The sequence below is a fragment of the Delphinapterus leucas genome, chromosome 1, assembly GCF_059928025.1.
Source record: "Delphinapterus leucas isolate spDelLeu-1000000601 "Yukka" chromosome 1, BTC_Dleu_Yukka2, whole genome shotgun sequence".
Taxonomy (NCBI): domain Eukaryota; kingdom Metazoa; phylum Chordata; class Mammalia; order Artiodactyla; family Monodontidae; genus Delphinapterus; species Delphinapterus leucas.
In genome coordinates, this window is record NC_143129.1 from 161,880,449 (window position 1) to 161,899,468 (window position 19,020).

At 40.7% G+C, this 19,020-nt stretch overlaps 1 protein-coding gene across 1 annotated transcript in view; it reads right to left on the reverse strand.

Moving 5' to 3' along the window:
- The window catches only part of LOC111175572 (protein argonaute-4), a 45,458-nt gene that overhangs the window by 13,731 nt on the left and 12,707 nt on the right, over nt 1-19,020 (reverse strand). Inside the window, exons 3-14 of the mRNA XM_022575217.3 lie at nt 12,865-12,985; nt 10,896-11,077; nt 10,585-10,721; nt 10,357-10,491; nt 9,578-9,665; nt 7,232-7,379; nt 6,870-6,989; nt 6,593-6,721; nt 6,218-6,351; nt 4,931-5,115; nt 3,705-3,864; nt 78-393 (exon numbers count right to left, since the gene is read on the reverse strand). Of these exons, the coding sequence (XP_022430925.2) occupies nt 78-393; nt 3,705-3,864; nt 4,931-5,115; nt 6,218-6,351; nt 6,593-6,721; nt 6,870-6,989; nt 7,232-7,379; nt 9,578-9,665; nt 10,357-10,491; nt 10,585-10,721; nt 10,896-11,077; nt 12,865-12,985 (1,855 nt within the window). The remainder of the gene's footprint in view (nt 1-77; nt 394-3,704; nt 3,865-4,930; nt 5,116-6,217; nt 6,352-6,592; nt 6,722-6,869; nt 6,990-7,231; nt 7,380-9,577; nt 9,666-10,356; nt 10,492-10,584; nt 10,722-10,895; nt 11,078-12,864; nt 12,986-19,020) is intronic.

Sequence of the window (19,020 nt, forward strand, 5' to 3'; positions counted from 1 at the left end):
CTTGGAGTGGCAGATGGGAGGAAACTCCATCAGATACCTAGAAGCCCCAGAAGGCAACTATGGGATTAAGAGAGTACCTGTTTCATCTGTCCCTCGGATACCCCTCCACGGTAATAGATGATCCGAGTGGGTTTGAAGCGTGTGGATTTGTAGAACTGGATCAGCAGCTCTCGAACCATGTTAGTAAGGTCCTGGATTACCTCCTGACTATAGAGGAGCTCCTGGGAGATCTCCTGGCGGGACGTCTGCACCCGAACAGTGGCACAGTACCGGCTGGGGTGGCCGTCCATACTGCCAACGACAGCAGCAATGGAAGGCTTCTTCCCATCCCCTGCTGGGGGGTGCGTGACATCCGCTCCCAGGAAGATGACAGGCTGCTGGAACACGGAGGGCCTGCTCAGATTTAAGGAGACATTGCCACTCAGACATATGGATGAAAATGTTTTTGTTTAGCAAGATCACCAGACATAATCACAGGCATAATCTTATGAGAATAAAGACGTGCCCATTGGGAGAGAACTCTAATGCCCACTGAGTATCTGTGCCACCCAGTACAATGAATCTGAACTGACTAAAGAAGACAACATGGTTCTTCTGCAATAGTGGGAAGGGTAGAGTCAAGAGGAGGACCCAACCCAAATTTAACAAAATCTCTATGTGCAAAGGCAAAACTTTCCCAGAACAGGCTTTCTTGGGATCCTGGGATTTCTACAATGGATACTGAATTGCACAATGTACATGGAACTGGGACAAACCCCCCAATATATGAGACTTAGGGAAGAGAATAAAGTCTATCTCCTTCCCTATTTTATTTTCTCCATGTATTTATCACTTTTACCACATATTTTACTTATTTATTTTATTTATTGTATACACACACACACACACACACACACACACACGAATGTAAGCTCCATGAAGGCAGGAATTTTGTTTTGCTTTGTCTTGTTCACTGCTGTATCCCTAGTGCCTAAAACACTGCCTTGCTCACAGTTGGCACTCAACTAATATTTGCTAAAATAATGAATTCATTTATTTGGTACTAATTTATCTATGGAATTAAGGAGAAAAATATCATGCATATATTACTTCTCTGGTAAATTCTTTTTTTTTTTTTTTTCCTGCGGTATGCGGGCCTCTCCCTGTTGTGGCCTCTCCCGTTGCGGAGCACAGGCTCCGATGCGCAGGCTCAGCGGCCATGGCTCAGGGGCCCAGCCGCTCTGTGGCATGTGGGATTTTCCCAGACAGGGGCACGAACCCGTGTCCCCTGTATCGGCAGGCGGACTCTCAACCACTGCGCCACCAAGGAAGCCCGACTTTTAAAGTATATCTAGGAGGCATCCCAAATCTGACAATCTCATGTAATAGGTACTAAAGATGAGGTTCCATGTGGGCAGAGCCTGGGTTGTATTTCTCTCTATATATCATCATACAACATGGGTTTGGCATAGTAGGGTATAAGAGCAAATGTATATACATAAGATACATACACAGAACATAATAACAGCTTACATGTATTATGTACCAACCACTGTGCTAAGGACTTTACACGTATGAATTCATTTAGTCCTCACAACAATTCTATGAGGGTAGTACAATTATTATCTCAGATTTCCAGGTTTAAAAAATGAGATATAAGAGGATAAGGAACTTGCTCAAGATTACACAGTTAGGAAGTGATAAAGCTGGAATCCAAACCCAGGAAGCCTGACAAAAAGGTCTGTACTCTATGCCACTATGCTACATTGTTTGGGGTAAAATTAAATCATGCTTTAGGTTAACTTCCCCCATGGTCTGTATACCTCATCTACCAATGTTGCAGGAAGGATTTATGTACCTAGAAGTTTCATTCAAGGACAAAAATGAGAACTGTGATACAACTGTACAAGAGTAAGGCACTCAAATTGACCTTCTTCTCAAGTATGAAAATGACTAATATCACAGACAAAATTTAACTTCCCAAATAACTTCCACATACAGGATTTCACATAAAAACATCGTAGAGTAGACAAGTCAGATATTATCTCAACAGACAAGGGAACTACAAATTAACAAGGAGCCGCCCAATCTAAGAAATGGGCAAAGGACTGAACAGGCCCATCACAAAAGAGGATGTCCACTTAGCCAATAAACATATGAAAATGTGCTTAACATGATTAGTCATCAGAGGATTGCAAATTAAAACCATCATGAGATACTATTACCCCCGGCCAAAATGGCTAAAATTAAAAGGACTGATACCACCAAGTATTGGCAAGAATATGAGCAACTAGAACTCTCAGTGGAAATATAAATTGGTACAACCACTTTGGAAAACTACAGTAGTCTCCCCTTACTGCAGAGGATGTGTTCCAAGATGCCCAGTGGATGTACCAAATCCTATATCTACTGGTTTTCTTTCCTCTACTAATGGATGGGTAGCATAAACAGCCTAAATACACTGGACAAAGGGATAATTCATGTCCAGGGCTGGATGGAGAGGGAGAGTTAGAGATTTCATTGGACTACGCAGAATGGCATGCAATTTAAAACTTAAGAATTGGGACTTCCCTGGTGGTGCAGTGGTTAAGAATCCACCTGCCAATGCAGGGGACACGGGTTTGAACCCTGGTCTGGGAAGATCCCACATGCCGTGGAGCAACCAAGCCCATGTGCCACAACTACTGAGCCTGCGCTCTAGAGCCCACAAGCCACAGCTACGGAGCCCACGTGCCACAACTACTGAGCCCACGTGCCACAACTACTGAAGCCCGTGCACCTAGACCTCGTGTTCCACAAGAGAAGCCACTGCAATGAGAAGCCCGCACACCACAATGAAGAGTAGCCCCTGCTCGCCGCAACTAGAGAAAGCCCATGCTCAGCAACGAAGACCCAACTCAGCCAAAAATAAATAAATAAATTAATTAATTAAAACTGAAGAATTGTTTATTTATGGAATTTTTCCACTTAATATTTTCGGACAGAGGTTGGCTGCAGGTAACTGAAACCAGGGAAAGTGAAACTGCAGATAAGGGGGGGACTACTGTATTTGATAGTATCTATCAATGCTAAATACATATATTTTCTATAAGTCAGCAATTCCACTCTTGCAAGAGAAAGAGTACTTAATTCCACCAAAAATGTAGAAGACTTGTATAATAAACGTATAAGAATATCTAAAATTTTGTAGTATATTCATAAAATGAAATAATACACAACAAAAAATAAACTTCTACTTAAAATAGCAACATGAATGAATCTCACAGACATGATATTCACCAAAAGAAGACAGACACAAAATACTATATACTGTATGGTTCCATTTATATGAAGTTCAAAAACAGGCAAAACTAGGGAACTCCCTGGCGGGCCAGTGGTTAGGACTCTGACCTTTCACTGCCAAGGGTGCAGGTTCAATCCCTGGTTGGGGGAACTAAGATCCCACAAGCCGCAGGGTGTGGCCAGAAGAAAAACAGGCAAAACTAATCTATGATGCTGGAAGTCAGAACAGTCAGAACCTTTGGGGGTTATCTATTGGGAAGGGCCACGAGGAAGCCTGATGAGGTGCTGGATGTGTTCTATATTTAACCTGGGTGGTGGTTACATGAGTGCATACATATATAAGAAAAGGTAACCAAGATGTATATTTGAGATTGGTGTGCTTTATTGTAAATTATGTAAGTTAGAGCTTAAGAAACAAATGGAAAAAGAGTTCAGGATCTTACCTTTGATGAGGTACAAGCACGTTGTTAATTCCTCCGAGCTTTGCATTTATCTTCAGGCAAAGGTTGGAAAGGGTTTGAGGTGAGGTCTTCACTACATTTTTTACCTGGACACACTGTGTAGCCATACCCAGGAGGGTATCTCCAACACGTTTCACCTCCGCTACAAAAATAAGTTTATTAATTAATTTTAAAATGTTGATATATTCTCCTGATTACTAAAAGTAGAGGGGAACACCCCCACACACACATTAACATTTACAGAGTGCCAACTATATACTGTACGTTGTGCTAGATGCTTTTCCTGTGTGTCCTTTCATCTGCTAAACCCCCAGGGCAATTTTTTTGAGTTTGGAAGGCTCTCTCCCTACCCTTTTCTTCCCTCCTGCAGGCTTTGAAGCCAGTCCACTTCCTTTATTCTACCATGCAGCCTGCCACCACTCACCACTCACTCAAGTCCCTTGAGGTTCCTTTTCCAACAGGACTGGTCTGGCAAAGAAATCAATCTCCCCAGCTCCTCCCTCTCAGTACACACACCAGCCCTTTGAATTCTAATGGATTTTTTTTTCCTTCCTTCCCCTCCTCCGCCAAACACTACAGATAAAGAGAAGCTAATAAAAGAAACAAATATAGAGAGGGTTGAAGGCATTTTACAAAGTTCAAATGGTTGGTCTACATAGTTTCCAAATCCTTCACTTAGATGATAGCCAAAAGAACTTTGTATCATTCTTCTTATAAGAGATACAAACTAAGCATCTCCTATTCTGGAAGTGGTAGGCTCCCCCCACTCTGATATTCCTAAATGCTTTTCACCCGACATTCCAGTTCTCCCCGTTTTGGGGACTATGGTAAAATGGCACTACCCTCATTACCACTGCATTTCCTGCCCACCATCCCACTTCCCCCACAGAGGTTGAGTGGGCCATATAGCTGGTTGTGACCAAGAAATTGCAGAAGTTAAGAACCCTCCAGGCTCTTTTCTCTCTGCCATGGAGCCAGCAACATTCCAAAGAGTGACTGGGTTCCGGAGTGAAAATGATATGATGACATGGAGCAGAGGCTGCAGTCCACCCTCAATGGACACATAGCAAAAGCAAAAAATAAAACTTTGTTGCTTTGAGCCACTGAGAGTTTGGGATTGTCTGTGACTGCAGCATAACCTAGTTTATCCTGACTGCTACAACTACTACTTGAAATCATCCCTCATCCAACATTAAAGGGGTCCATACCATATACTGGCGTCTTCCCAGGCAAGATAACCACTATCAGCTGTAGGCCCACATAGGTCATTTTCAGGTGTTTAAACATGGGCTCCACGCTGTCTGCACCTTGTGCATACTTGCAAAAACATGGCTGACCCTGGATGGGCATTCCTGCATCCTTAGAGATTTTACGGAGCTGGTCAGTGAAACTCCTGTTAAAATAGAACCGGTGGCACAGTGCTTTCATTTCAGGGCACATTCTTAGCATGTATTTCCCTCTAAGATATTTCTTTCAGTTCGGTAAATTCTTAGCCAAATTTAGAAACAAATAAACAAACAAACAAAAAAACTCCCTCTTTAACTGGTTGCCAAAAATAGCCTGGAAGTTGTATCACTGTAATTAGAAGGCAGAAGACTCTGTATTATTAAACTATCAGATTATCATTTCGAATTTTTAAATAATTGTGCCTCAGCTGGGCCTCAGGGCCTAGAATAGCATTCCTGTTCAAAGATCTTTTTAAACCTTCAAGTCAGTAATTCCAGGCCGAAGAAAAAAGCAAGGTCAAAATTTCAGGTAACGTGTATTTTGGTAAGCCAGGTACAAGAATAGTTGGGTAAGCTTGTGTTCAACTGAGAACACAGAAACACACTGTCACAAAATCACCATATTTAGGATGACATTCAAACTTGTAATAGATTTGATTCAAGAACAATGTCAAAAGAAATCATCCCTTTAAGAAAAAGCAAAACTCATGGTCAAGTTTTAAATTTTGGATTTGTAGAAAGCTTTCAGAATGATTTGTTTTCTGCATTTGCCAATGTTTTGTAGGATTCCTTTCTTTCACCCCAGTTCCCTTTTCCTATAGTGATTTTTCCACCCTTTTCACTAACTTCCTGTATATAGATAACTGCATCTGTAAGATGCGAACCAATGATCTTACTCAGTGACCCTGCAGTAAAACAAGCTCTCTAGTACACTGTAATGATTAAAAATGAACTAGTTTTTATCTTAGCTGAAAAGATACAATTAACCCCAAAGGAAGCTTCTCTAAGAACTCAAGGATTTGCCAATCGGCACTGCTTCAGCCTTGTTAGTCACAAATTTCTGCTCTAAATGTAGGAAGCTGAGTCAGATTCTTAACATAATTCCCAAGTCTGCGATTTACTATAAGAACAAGGTCTTTTTCCTATAGCCAGATGGTGTCACTATAGGAGTCTGGGATTCAGTGCCAGTGTACACAGCACATTCACATAAAGATGATATTTTCATATCTGGAAGGGATATTACTAAGCTGAAAATATGAAGATACTCACTTTAGTAAATCTTCCCTACATTGTTTCTGAGGCGCAAAACAAGCAACTGCCCAAACTTTAATTTCAATGCCAGCATAAAACTGCTTTCCTCGCATGTCCCAGACACCCTGGTTGGGTGTGGCTACCGTTTTATTCTTTAAAAAAAAAAAACACAAAAAAAGAAACAAAAGAAAAGAGAAAAGACATTACAATCTAAGGCCATTTTAAAGTTGATGAGGGGATAAACAAAACTCTATTTGATATTAGCCAAAAGACAAAAAGCAGTAATGAGCAAAGCTATGAGTAAATTCAGTGTGGTGTAGTGGAAAAACCCTGGATTCATCCCTTTTTGATTGGTTGTTGGAAGAAGCTTGCTGAATAAAATAAAAAGCTTACCCGGCCTCCGTATTGCAGCATTGGTGCTGGAAGTACCCTGCCTGTGAGCTCAGTCATTTCATTGTGGACAACAATACCAAATTCTTTAAGATATGGATCAGGTCCGCCCACCATGCTGTTACTCTTCACCTAAAGAACAGGAAAGCCTGCATATATAAAAACCAAAGAGTAACTGTGCCCCATCAGGCATTTTCTATTGTTTTTTTTTTTTGTTTTTTGTGTTTTGTTTTTTTCCCATCTGAAAGCTAGCTTATCTTAAAGACCATGCCTTACTGACCAGTCTACTGATTTCTTCTTGTCTGTCAGGAGCAGATCTTGCTGTGGCTTTGATCATCGTGGAAGTCTGATTGTCTGTGAGCTTCTTTATACATCGTTGTCCTGCCACTATATTACAAACCTACCAAGAGGCAAAGAGGAATTAGTTTGTGTAATGGGCTTCTACATCTTAAGCCTTTGCTGAACTGTACCTTACATCTTCCATTTCCAAAAAACTGAAAATCCTGTTATATGGTGAAGTTATCTGTCCAAAGTATTTTAGAGATTAATATTAAATTCTATCACTAGTTTAGAACATTTCTTTTTTAAAAAACACATTCAAGAGATTGGCAGATTGGCAAAAGAAAATTTAGTTTAGCTTACCTCAAGCGGCAAGTATGTATGCTTTTGTTCTTGTCCCACCTGGAGACAGGGAAGATGGGGGTATTTCAGTTGCAGACTATACTTTTGCTTAAAATATTGAGCTACTGTACATTCCATTGCTTGCCCATTTTCTAGCTGTAAGGGAAAACTATAAAAGAGAATGTCTTTTTAGAAATTTCTTCAAGTTCTTTGTGTTTTTTTTCAAATAAGCAAACAAACAAAAGCCTACTAACATTTTCTACCTTGACCAGTCACTTAAAAAAAAAGGTCAATCTTTATTTGGCCATTTTCACTTAAGCCATTTTAGGGTTTAATCAGGATAGCGATTTTGTTGGAATTTTACATGTTTGTTTGTTGAAGCTAAGATGAGAAAAATTTTAATTAAAACGGAAAAAGAATTTAAATCAAGAAGAAGCCGCAGAACCAGAAAATACACAGACTTACTAGAGAGGTCAGTTAACACCTACAGATACAAATACAATCTCTTGCTGGCTTCTTAGAGATGAGTAAATTCAAATAAGGTCCTGGGTCATCCACAGATGATAACTTAAGATAACTTTTGATAAAATGAATGTAGCACAGTTACTGGGGCCACATCTTCAGATCCCCAAACCAGGACAAACATATGTGGATTTGGAGGCCACAAGACCAGATACATGAACTTGAGACTGTGTCAAGATATTTGGTATAAACTGGGGAGCATGATTTAAGAGACTCTCCTGATTTCGCTCTTCCAGTGGACAAATTATCTCAAACACTTGGCACAATAATTACTTTAATCTTGCTTTCTTAGCTGTTAATGGCCCACAAAGTAATAATGCAGTGAGGATCACGTATGTGATATTTAAATCTATGTGCTTTTAATTTTCATGCAAAGATTATATAGTTCTATAAGTATAGTTATTCTTACAGGGTACTGTGAAGTAATTAAATAATGAGAAAGATAGTTCCTTTTGAAACAAATGCTATAATTCTCAACAGTGACTTCATTTTTTTCCTTAGAGAATGAAGTCAATGGTATAACATGAAGAGTATACGGAACACCACTTTACAAGTCAAGAAATTCATGTGATGTGTACATGAGTTCATACTGAAGAATTTATTCAAATCAGACTGAATTTATATACTACATTTATCCAGAGGCCACCCCCAAATTTCAGTTATCTAGAACAAAGCGTTCCAGGTGATTTTGATGTACACTTGTTTGAAAAAGTCTTCTGAGTGAGGAAAATAATGTAAAGTTAATATAGTTAAGTTTATGCTCTTTACTTAGAAAAGCCAATATTCATATTTATGTCAGACATGAGTTTAATGATCTTGATTACAAGAATAAAACTTACATATATGGTAATTTTAAAAGCACTTTAATATATATTTTCTCATTAGGTATAGCTCACAGTGGACTAGAAGCTGGGTGATTAGAAAACTGAGATTGCGTAAGCATAAATGAATGTGCTGCTGGAGGCATACCATACACACTGACAGCTGGAAGAAGTGACAGCTAGCTACAAAAGTGGGGAGAAAAATCCACATAAAGCACAAAGCAATATGTATCTTCGCATGACAGCTTTTACGACTTACAGGCCTTAATAGATCCTTCAGGCCATGCATTGAGAATTACAACACTATAATAAATGATGTTCATAATGATGACTCTGCATCATTATATAAAAGTTGATCTATGTTTAGCATACTCTGTTTAATAGGTGAAATGACTTCCCTGGTGGCACAGTGGATAAGACTCTGTGCTCCCAATGCAGGGGGCCCAGCTTCGATCCTTGGTTAGGGAACTAGATCCCACATGCATGCCACAGCTAAGAGTTCACAGGCCACAACTAAGGAGCCCGTGTGCCGCAACTAAAGAAGCCGGCGAGCTGCAACTAAGACCCGGTGCAACCAAATAGAGAAATAAATATTTTTTTAAAAAGAGAAAGAAAAACTGGCTGGATCATAATTACATTTACAAAAAAAAAAAAAGAGGTGAAATGAATTAAAGGCATGAAATATATTTTATAAATATTTCTATCAAAAATATTTAAAACATTTTCTATTTTTTTATTTTTATTTTTTATTTTTTTGACCTCGCTGTGTGTGGCATGTGGCATGCAGGATCTTAGTTCCTTGACCAGAGATTGAACCTGAGATCCCTGCAGTGGAAGCGTGGAGTCTTAACCAATGGACCACCAGGGAAGTCCCTTAAAACATTTTTAAAGCTTCGGTGCTTTAAAGTGAAGATCTAGGTGATTTTTTAAATTACAATAGGGGATACCAATTTCTCAAATTATTATAGTAGCTTCCTTTGTTACAAAAAATATAATGGTACAATTTTAGATGTGGTTAACATACGTCTGATGACTGGCTGGCCGTCTAGTCACATTACACACTCGATATTTTCGTTTCATCTGTCCACAGTGGGTCACCTCAACTTTAAGACCTGAAGTCAAAACAGTCAAAAGAGCAGTATTAATTAAAATCACAGTGACAAGAAAATACTCGAAGGTTGTCTTCAGAAAGGCATAGCATTGTATAGGACAAAAGTTGCAAGGATATGGGAACAATTTCATCATGCATAGGCAAAAAAGCCTCAGCCAAGCAGAAAAAATTAGAACCCAGACGACTTAAGACTTGCAACCTACTTTGATGTATTACTTCATTCAATAAGTATCTATCAAGCATCAACTATGTTTTGGTGCTTATTCTTGGGTCTGGAGATAGCCCTAATGAAGCTTATGGTATAATGAGAGAAGATAGCTAACAACAGGTAAAGAAGCAAAGAAATTCTGAGAATAAATGAACTTGTGTTATTTTATTAAAATGGAAGTTTTCAAGTAAGTAAAAGTAACAGTTACTAAGTTCCTGACATGTGCCAGGTACTGAGCTACTGTATAAAGAAGCTTTATACACTTAGTTGCATTTAATTCTCACAACAATCTTACAAGATACACATTATCTTTATCTTAGAGATGAATAAACTAAGGCTCACAGTGGTTAAATAACTTGCCCAAAGTCCCAATGATAGAACTGGCAGGAATGGGATGGAAGCCCCGGTGTGTCTGACTGCAAGACCGTGCTCCTTGCACCATGCTGAGCTGCCTCTCCAAGACCACAGTAATGCAAATACCTACCTCTGATTTCTTTGGTAAACTTGACACGCTGGGAGTCTGTTAGGGGTTTGGTCTGTTCATTGATGTTCTGAATGTCTAAAACCTCACACATGAACTCAATGATAGGCTGAGCCCGGTAGAAAGCAGTTGCAGATACTAACAAACAGAGAAGGATACTTAGCTTCAGGGAAAGAGGAAAGACAAAAAAACCAGCCAAAAGAGTAAAGGGTAAAGAGAGTTCCATCTTACCATCAATATTCAGCATCATATTCCACATGGCAGGTCTCACAGACTGATGAAAGCCAAACCAAACCTCCCTGCCCCCTCCCAGAGGGTGATAGTAACCTTCAGGAGGTGAGAAAAAGGAGCGACCCACTGGAGTGTACCTGAAGAAACAAGAGTTTGCATGTTTCACAGTAAAAACTTGAGTCTTTCATTTCACTCTCAATTTTGCAAACTGAAACCAAGTTTGAACTATGACTTGTGCAGAAACCTTTCAATGTCTCCAATGCAACCTAGCAAAAAAAGTCTGACATTTGTGGCAAAGAATTCAAACTAACCTCATGGAGGGAAGGTGTCTTGTGATAACATCAAGTGCTTGAACTGAGTCATCTGGGACTTCATTCAAGTGCCCGGCCAAAGCTTCTAAAAGCAACTGAAGGCTCACAACTGATACCCACTGAACAGACACTTTAAAGGTCTGGTCTTTACCCTCACCTGGAAGGGTCACTTCCATATCAACCTAAGGAAAAATACATAAAATACATACACATACATATTTACAAAGGCTGAGACATCCCAGGAATATTCATATAGTATATGCATAAGGATGTTTAACACTTTCTGTAATTGCAAAACACTGGAAACAACCTATGTTCCATCAGTAGGGGAATAATTTAATATTGAATATTATGTAATAGTTAAAAATAAGGTAGATGCTACAACATGGATGAACCTTGAAAACACTATGCTAAGTGAAATAAATAGCCAGACATAAAATGACAAATACTATATGATTCCACTTATATGAGGTACCTAGAATAGTTAAATTCATAAATACAGAAAGTAGAATAGTGGTTACCAGGGGTAGGGGAGGAGAAAATGGGGAGTTATTGTTTAATGGGCACAGAGTTTGAGTTTGGGATGATGAAAAGTTCTAGAGATGGCTAGCGGTCACAGTTGCATAACAATGTGAATATATTTAATGCCACTGAATTGTACACTTAAAAATGGTTAAAATAGTAAATTTTATGTTATATATATTTTACCACAATAAAAAAATTGAATTAAAAAAATAAGGTAGGGCTTCCCTGGTGGCGCAGTGGTTGAGAGTCCGCCTGCCAATGCACGGGACACAGGTTCGTGCCCCGGTCTGGGAAGATCCCACATGCCGCGGAGCGGCTAGGCCCGTGAGCCATGGCCGCTGAGCCTGCGCGTCCGGAGCCTGTGCTCCGCAATGGGAGAGGCCACAACAGCGAGAGGCCCGCGTAACGCAAAAAAAAAAAAAAAAAAAAATAAGGTAGACTTAAATGTACAGAAATGGAAAGATCTCCCAGACATATTGTTAAATGAAAAAATAAATCATAGAACAATATCAAACAAATAAGAATATATATAGGGACTTCCCTGGTGGCGCAGTGGTTAAGAATCCGCCTGCCAATGCAGGGGGCACGGGTTCAAGCCCTGGTCCGGGAAGACCCCACATGCCACGGAGCAACTAAGCCCATGCGCCACAACTACTGAGCCTGCACTCTAGAGCCTGCAAGCCACAACTACTGAGCCCGAGTGCCACAACTACTGAAGCCCACATGCCTAGAGCCCATGCTCCGCAACAAGAGAAGCCACCACAATGAGAAGCCCACGCACCGAAACGAAGAGTAGTCCCAGCTCACTGCAACTAGAGAAAGCCCGCGCGCAACCAAAAATATAAATAAATAAATAACTTTATTTAAAAAAATAAGAATATACATAAATATGCATAAATAGCTAAGGCACAAAAAAATATATGAAAGGATATATACTGAACTATTATAGCAGTTTCCTCTGAAAGTGAAAATGGGATTGAGGGTACAGGCAAGTTGGGAGGCGGGAAACCATAGCATTTCTAGATTGTCTGAATAAGGTTATAATGAGTATATATTTATGTATTGCTTTTAAATTTTTAAAACAAATGTCTTAAGTTATTGTGGTATTAAAACTATTTTCATAAGTGGGTGTTATATAATATTCTACAAGTTGGCAGGCAGATTCTACAAGTTATAAAAATTCCACTCTTCAGATTCAGGTGGCACTTTAACACTGTGAGAAATCTGGAATATATGTAAAGGTGACAAAATCAACCTAAATTCTAATGCTCAGTTATTGGTTAACTAAGGGACAAGAGAATATGGACAGAATAACAAATCTATCGTCAGCATGAGAAACAACTTTAAGCGTTGAATTGTTATTAGAAAGGGAAACACTGTTGTCCTATGTAATTACTACTAAATGACATAAGTCTAATCAATATTTCTTGCCGTTAACACTTACCCTCTCCCGTCCAATTGGCAGTGGATGTGCTGTGTACATGTTTCTTTTGCCATCATAGCCAGGCTGCCGATCACCAAATACCTGCATCTTGAAGTGCCGCACCATTGTATCTACTACGTCCCTTAACAGTAATGGAGATAGTGTAGGTTAGCTCTGAGAAGCGGTGGTGAACAGTAAGGAAACTATCACCATACCATAATCATCTAAATTCAGTTCAAACGTCCTTGGAAAAAGTAAGAGTTAAACTTACAACTGACTCAAGTAATTAGAAAAATAGTTAACTAAAGAAAGGTAGGCAAGTGAACAAAAGCAATCATGAGATGACAACAGAAAGGAGGGAATAAAAGGAAAAAGAGAATAAACTTTATAGCATCCTCTCAAATTCTTGCTTTCCAAAATCCTCTCCTCTGATAAATAGAGCCTTATAAGAATAACCTGTCTTAGGTATCTAAGTTTGGCATGTTCATCACTGAACAATGATAAGTGTGTTATCAAATAAGCATCCTTATTCAAGTATACTGGTTTTGGAAAAGAGAGTGAGCAGAATTCAGAAATCTGGGGATCAATAAATCTAAGATGCATCAAAATCAAAGGACTAAGTCAACCCCTTTGATAATGCTAGAAATTTATTATTCTTCATACTGTCTTGTTATATTCCAAACTGCTTCCAAGCAGTATAGAAAAGGGAATGTCGTAAAATGTCCTCATTCTGTAAAGATTACCAATGTAGTTTCTTTCTGTTTAGAAAGAAAGCCTTTCTCTCAATAGAGCATGAATAGCTTTATTTAAATGTTTCTGCATATATGCCGGATCACACTGTATGCAGGCTCTGAAACAAATGCAGCTGTGGGGGAAGCAGAGTTTACAGCTTAAGATGGACAGATCCGGGTCTGTGCAATTTTGGAATGCTAGCGTCAATGAAAAGTCAGGTGCTATGTCTTACCAACATTAGTGAGCCCCATGTAGGGGAACTGTACCTTAAAATACATCACAACAAAGTTCTTTATCAAATAAATATACCCATGTTTCTATCAAAAAAAAATACATCACAACTAGCTAAGGCATTAATATTACTACAAATGAAATCTGTGGGAAAGTCATATGTTTTCAAACCAAATCATGCAACTGAAAAAAACTGATGGAGAAATATAGTCTCATACATTCCCAATTTTAAAAAGCTGACTTAAGAACAGTATATTTGGGGCTTCCCTGATGGCGCAGTGGTTGAGAGTCTGCCTGCCAATGTAGGGGAACGGGTTCGAGCCCTGGTCTGGGAAGATCCCACATGCCGCGAAGCAACTGGACCTGTGAGCCACAACTACTGAGCCTGCGCGTCTGGAGCCTGTGGTCCGCAACAAGAGAGGCCGCGACAGTGAGAGGCCCGCCCACACTTGCCGCAACTAGAGAAAGCCCTCGCACAGAAACAAAGACCCAATATATATATTAGGCTGTTGTTAACTGACAAGAGGCTTGTGCTTATTTATAAAAAAAAAAAAAAAAGAGAGAACAGTATATTTTCAGACTGGAAGGGTAATCTCTTATCTTACTTTCTTAAAATGTAACCATAAAGTTTTACAGTAAAAAACATATTTTCACCTCTATTCTCATTTAACCTTCAAAACAACCTTGTGAGACAAGCAGGGCAATAATTATTGAATTCAGAATGGGCAAGTAAACTGCCCCTGATCACACAATGATTAAGTGGCAGAGCTGTATGACGTTGGACAAGTTACTTAATCTCTCACATCTGTTTCTTCATTTGTAAAATTATGGTAATCATAACACCCACCACAAAAGTTGTCATATTAAGTGAATAAATAGACAGAATATTTAGAACAGTGCTTGTCATGCAATAAGCCTACTGCTTGCAGGACATTTGGTCCTGTCCAAAACATTCATAAGACATTTGGTCCATCCTAAAAGGTCCTTGATATTTGGTCATATTTGGTCCTGTCCAAAATGTCCATGGAGACATTTGGTCCACACCAAAAGGTCCTTGATATTCACTTCTATCCAAAACAAAAATTTGGCATGGGCCAAATACGCTCATGGACGCTTTGAATAGGACCAAATTTCAGGGACCTTTTGACTTAGACCAAATGTCTTGTGGATGCTCTGGACAAGACTAAACGGCTGCTGACTAGCCTACTTAACTCTGGTATGCTCAAGGATAACACTCCAGGAATCTTCCTCTCTCCTGAATCATCAAATTTTTCCACTCTACTGAATTACTGCCTTCAGCAAATAAATATGCTATAATTTCTTCATCTTAAAAAAAATGTGAAATTTCCTGATCCCACTTCCTCCTCGTCTGAACATTCCATTTCTCTGCTCCCCATTGCATCAAAATCCCTTGACAGAGATGTCTCTAATTGCTCTGCTCCTTTCTCTCTTCAATCTTCTCTAGTGAGGCTTTTCCTCCACCAAAGCTACTCTTATCAAGGTCCCCAGTGAGCTCCACATTGCGAAATTCAATGCTCCCCGAACATTAGACGATCAATTCTTTCAGCTTAAAACATCTTCTTCCCTTGCCTCCTCACTCTGCCCTGGTTATCTCTCATCCCAGTGGCCTCTCCATGCCAGTCTCCCTGCTGATTCTTCCTCATCTCCCCATTTGTAAGTATTGAGTTACCTCAGGACTCAGTTTTGAAATCTTATGTTCTTTAACCACACTCACTTCCTACATGATCTCACCCGGTCTCATGGCTTTACCACCAATATGCTGATGACTTTCAAATGTTTGTCTCCAGCCTGGACTTTTCTGCTCAGTCCAACCTCATGTATCCAACTTCCTGCTCAACATCTTCACTGGGATGTCCAATAGACATCTCAATCCTAACATGGCCAAAAAACAGATCTCCTGATCTGTCAACCCTGTTGGCCTCTCCCATAGTTTTTCCCATCCCGATAAATGGCAACTCCATCTTTCCATCCACTCAGGACAAAAACCCTGGAATCAATGATGATTCATTTCTTTCATACCTCCTGTTCAATCCATCAACAAATCTTGCTGACACTACCTTTAAAATATTTGTAGTCTCTGACCAGTTGTTTTTTTGGTTTTTTGGGGGGTTTTTTTTGCGGTACGCGGGACTCTCACTGTGTGGCCTCTCCCATTGCGGAGCACAGGCTCCGGACGCGCCGGCTCAGCGGCCATGGCTCACGGGCCCAGCCGTTCTGCGGCATGTGGGATCTTCCCGGACCGGGGAACGAACCCATGTCCCCTGCATCGGCAGGCGGACTCTCAACCACTGCGTCACCAGGGAAGCCCTCTGACCAGTTTTTATCACTATCACTTTTACTACCCAAGTTCAAGCCACCATCATTTTTCACCGGAATCATTACACATGCCTCCTAATTGATTTCCTTGCTTTTCACCCTTACCGGCTAAGGTTCGTTTTCAACACAGCAGCCAAAACGACCCATTAAAAATCTAAGTTAGTCATATCAAATGTCTACTCAAAACCCATCTAATCAGAGTAAACACTAAAGTTCTATGACCACCTACAAGACTCTGCATGATAGGGCCCTTAGGAGTTTCTCTACCACTCTCTCCCTCACTCACTCCAGCAATACAGGCTTTATCTGCTATTCCTTGAATATACCATGCAAGCTGCTGCCTCTGCCTGGGACTCTCGTCATGTAGATATCCCTCACCTCCTCTAGATTTCTCCTCAAATGTCACTTTTCAGTGAGCTCTTCCCTAACTATACTATTAAAATATTACATTATGTGTGTGCGCATACCCATATATATACACACACGTGCGTTCACACATCTTACATAATATATATGTAACATATACACAAAATATATACATATTTACAGTATACATAAATACTACATAGACTATATGTATGTGTGTGTGTATATATATATATATATATATATAGATGTAAAATCAGTGGCCCATCCTCCATCCCTATCTTCCATCCCTCTTTTATTTTTCTTCACAACAGTTATCATCAACTAACAAATAATATGTTTTCTTTGCTTATTCATTTATTTTTGGACTTTTCCCCCATTAGAATATAAGTTCCTCAAGGGTAGGAACTTTTGCCTGTTTGTTCATGTTGTATTCCCAGAACACAGAACAATACCTGATACACAGTGAGCACCCAACAGAATATATGTCAAATGGATCAATATTAGCCGTTGCCACCGCTTCTGTTATTATTGATTTCAGTTATACAACAGCCAAACAATTAAGGGCTTGCATGAGACTGAACTATACCAGAAAGCCAAATAATTGATCTATAATGAGAAAAAAAAAAACCAAGCCACAAAGAAATACTTCACTTTACAGCAAAAGCATCCTTGGAAAGGCAAGAACTATAATATTAAGGACTGCCTGAGTATCACAGCGTGAAAACAGAGAAAAGTAAATTGGGTGATCTCAGCACACTGTAAAAATACCTGCTATAGGGCTATATTCACTATTGGTAAATTCCTGTCATACAGACAACAATGCTTAAGTCATCTTATCTAGACCCCTCCTGGATAATGCTAGAATTAAACAGAGCTTCTCAGTTTATGTTCTTCAATACCCCAAGATGATTCTTCTGTCTTTACACTTATATTTTTCTCATGTCCAATACCAACACATGATAATAAAATTTGAATTTCCACATAGTTCTATTTTCCATAGACACCAGTGGCTTCACCTATTTTTACAAATTTCTGCTACCTTTGGACAGTGAAAGAGTGACCGTTCTTCTTCATTCATTAAGTATTTACTGACTGAACAATGATGTATCCTGCATTCTGCTAGAATCTGTGGAGGACAAACAAGTATGAGACAGCAAACCTGCTATCAAGAAACTTAACATCTTAGAGAAAAAAAAAAGCCTACATGTTAAAAGAGTTTAGAGAACAATACGATTCATGATAAATAAATTACATGTATTTAAATGTATAAGAGGGGACGAGGGGAAGATGGCAGAAGAGTAAGACGCGGAGATCACCTTCCTCCCAACAGATACACCAGAAATACATCTACACGTGGAACAACTCCTACAGAAAGAACACCTACTGAACGCTAGCAGAAGACCTCAGACCTCCCCAAAGGCAAGAAACTCCCCACGTACCTGGGTAGGGCAAAAGAAAAAACAGAGACAAAAGGATAGGGACGCATCCTGCACCAGTGGGAGGGAGCTGTGAAGGAGGAAAGGTTTCCACACACTAGGAAACCCCTTCGCGGGCAGAGACTGCGGGTGGCGGAGGCGGGAAGCTTCGAAGCCGCGGAGGAGAACGCAGCCACTGGGGTGCGGAGCACAAAGCGGAGAGATTCCCACACAGAGGATCCGTGCCGACCGGCACTCACCAGCCCGAGAGGCTTGTCTGCTCACCCGCCAGGGCAGGCAGGGCTGGGAGCTGAAGCTCGGGCTTCGGTTGGAGCGCAGGGAGAGGAGTGGGGTTGGCGGCGTGAACACAGCCTGAAGGGGTTAGTGCGCCACGGCTAGCCGGGAGGGAGTCTGGGAAAAGTCTGGCCCTGCCGAAGAGGCAAGAGACTTTTTCTTCCCTCTTTGTTTCCTGGTGCACGAGGAGAGGGGATTAAGAGCACTGCTTAAAGGAGCTCCAGAGACGGGCGCGAGCCGCGGCTAAAAGCGCGGACCCCAGAGACGGGCATGAGACGCTAAAGCTGCTGCTGCCGCCACCAAGAAGCCTGTGTGCGAGCACAGGTCACTATCCACACCCCCCTTCCGGGGAGCCTGTGTAGCCCGCCACTGCCAGGGTCCCGGGACCCAGGGACAACTTCCCCGGGAGAACGCACGGCGCACCTCAGGCTGGTGCAACATCACGCCAGCCTCTGCCGCCGCAGGCTCACCCGGCACTCCATGCCCCTCCCTCCCCCCCACCCGCGGCCTGAGTTAGTCACAGTCCCCGAAGCAGCTGCTCCTTTAACCCCGTCCTGTCTGAGCGAACAACAGACGCCCTCCAGCGGCCTACACGCAGAGGCGGGGCCAAATCCAAAGCTGAGCCCCTGGGAGCTGTGAGAACAGAGAAAGGGAAATCTCTCCCAGCAGCCTCAGAAGCAGCGGATTAAAGCTCCACAATCAACTTGATGTACCCTGCATCTGTGGAATACATGAATAGACAACGAATCATCCCAAATTGAGGAGGTGGACTTTGAGAGCAAAATTTATGACTTTTTCC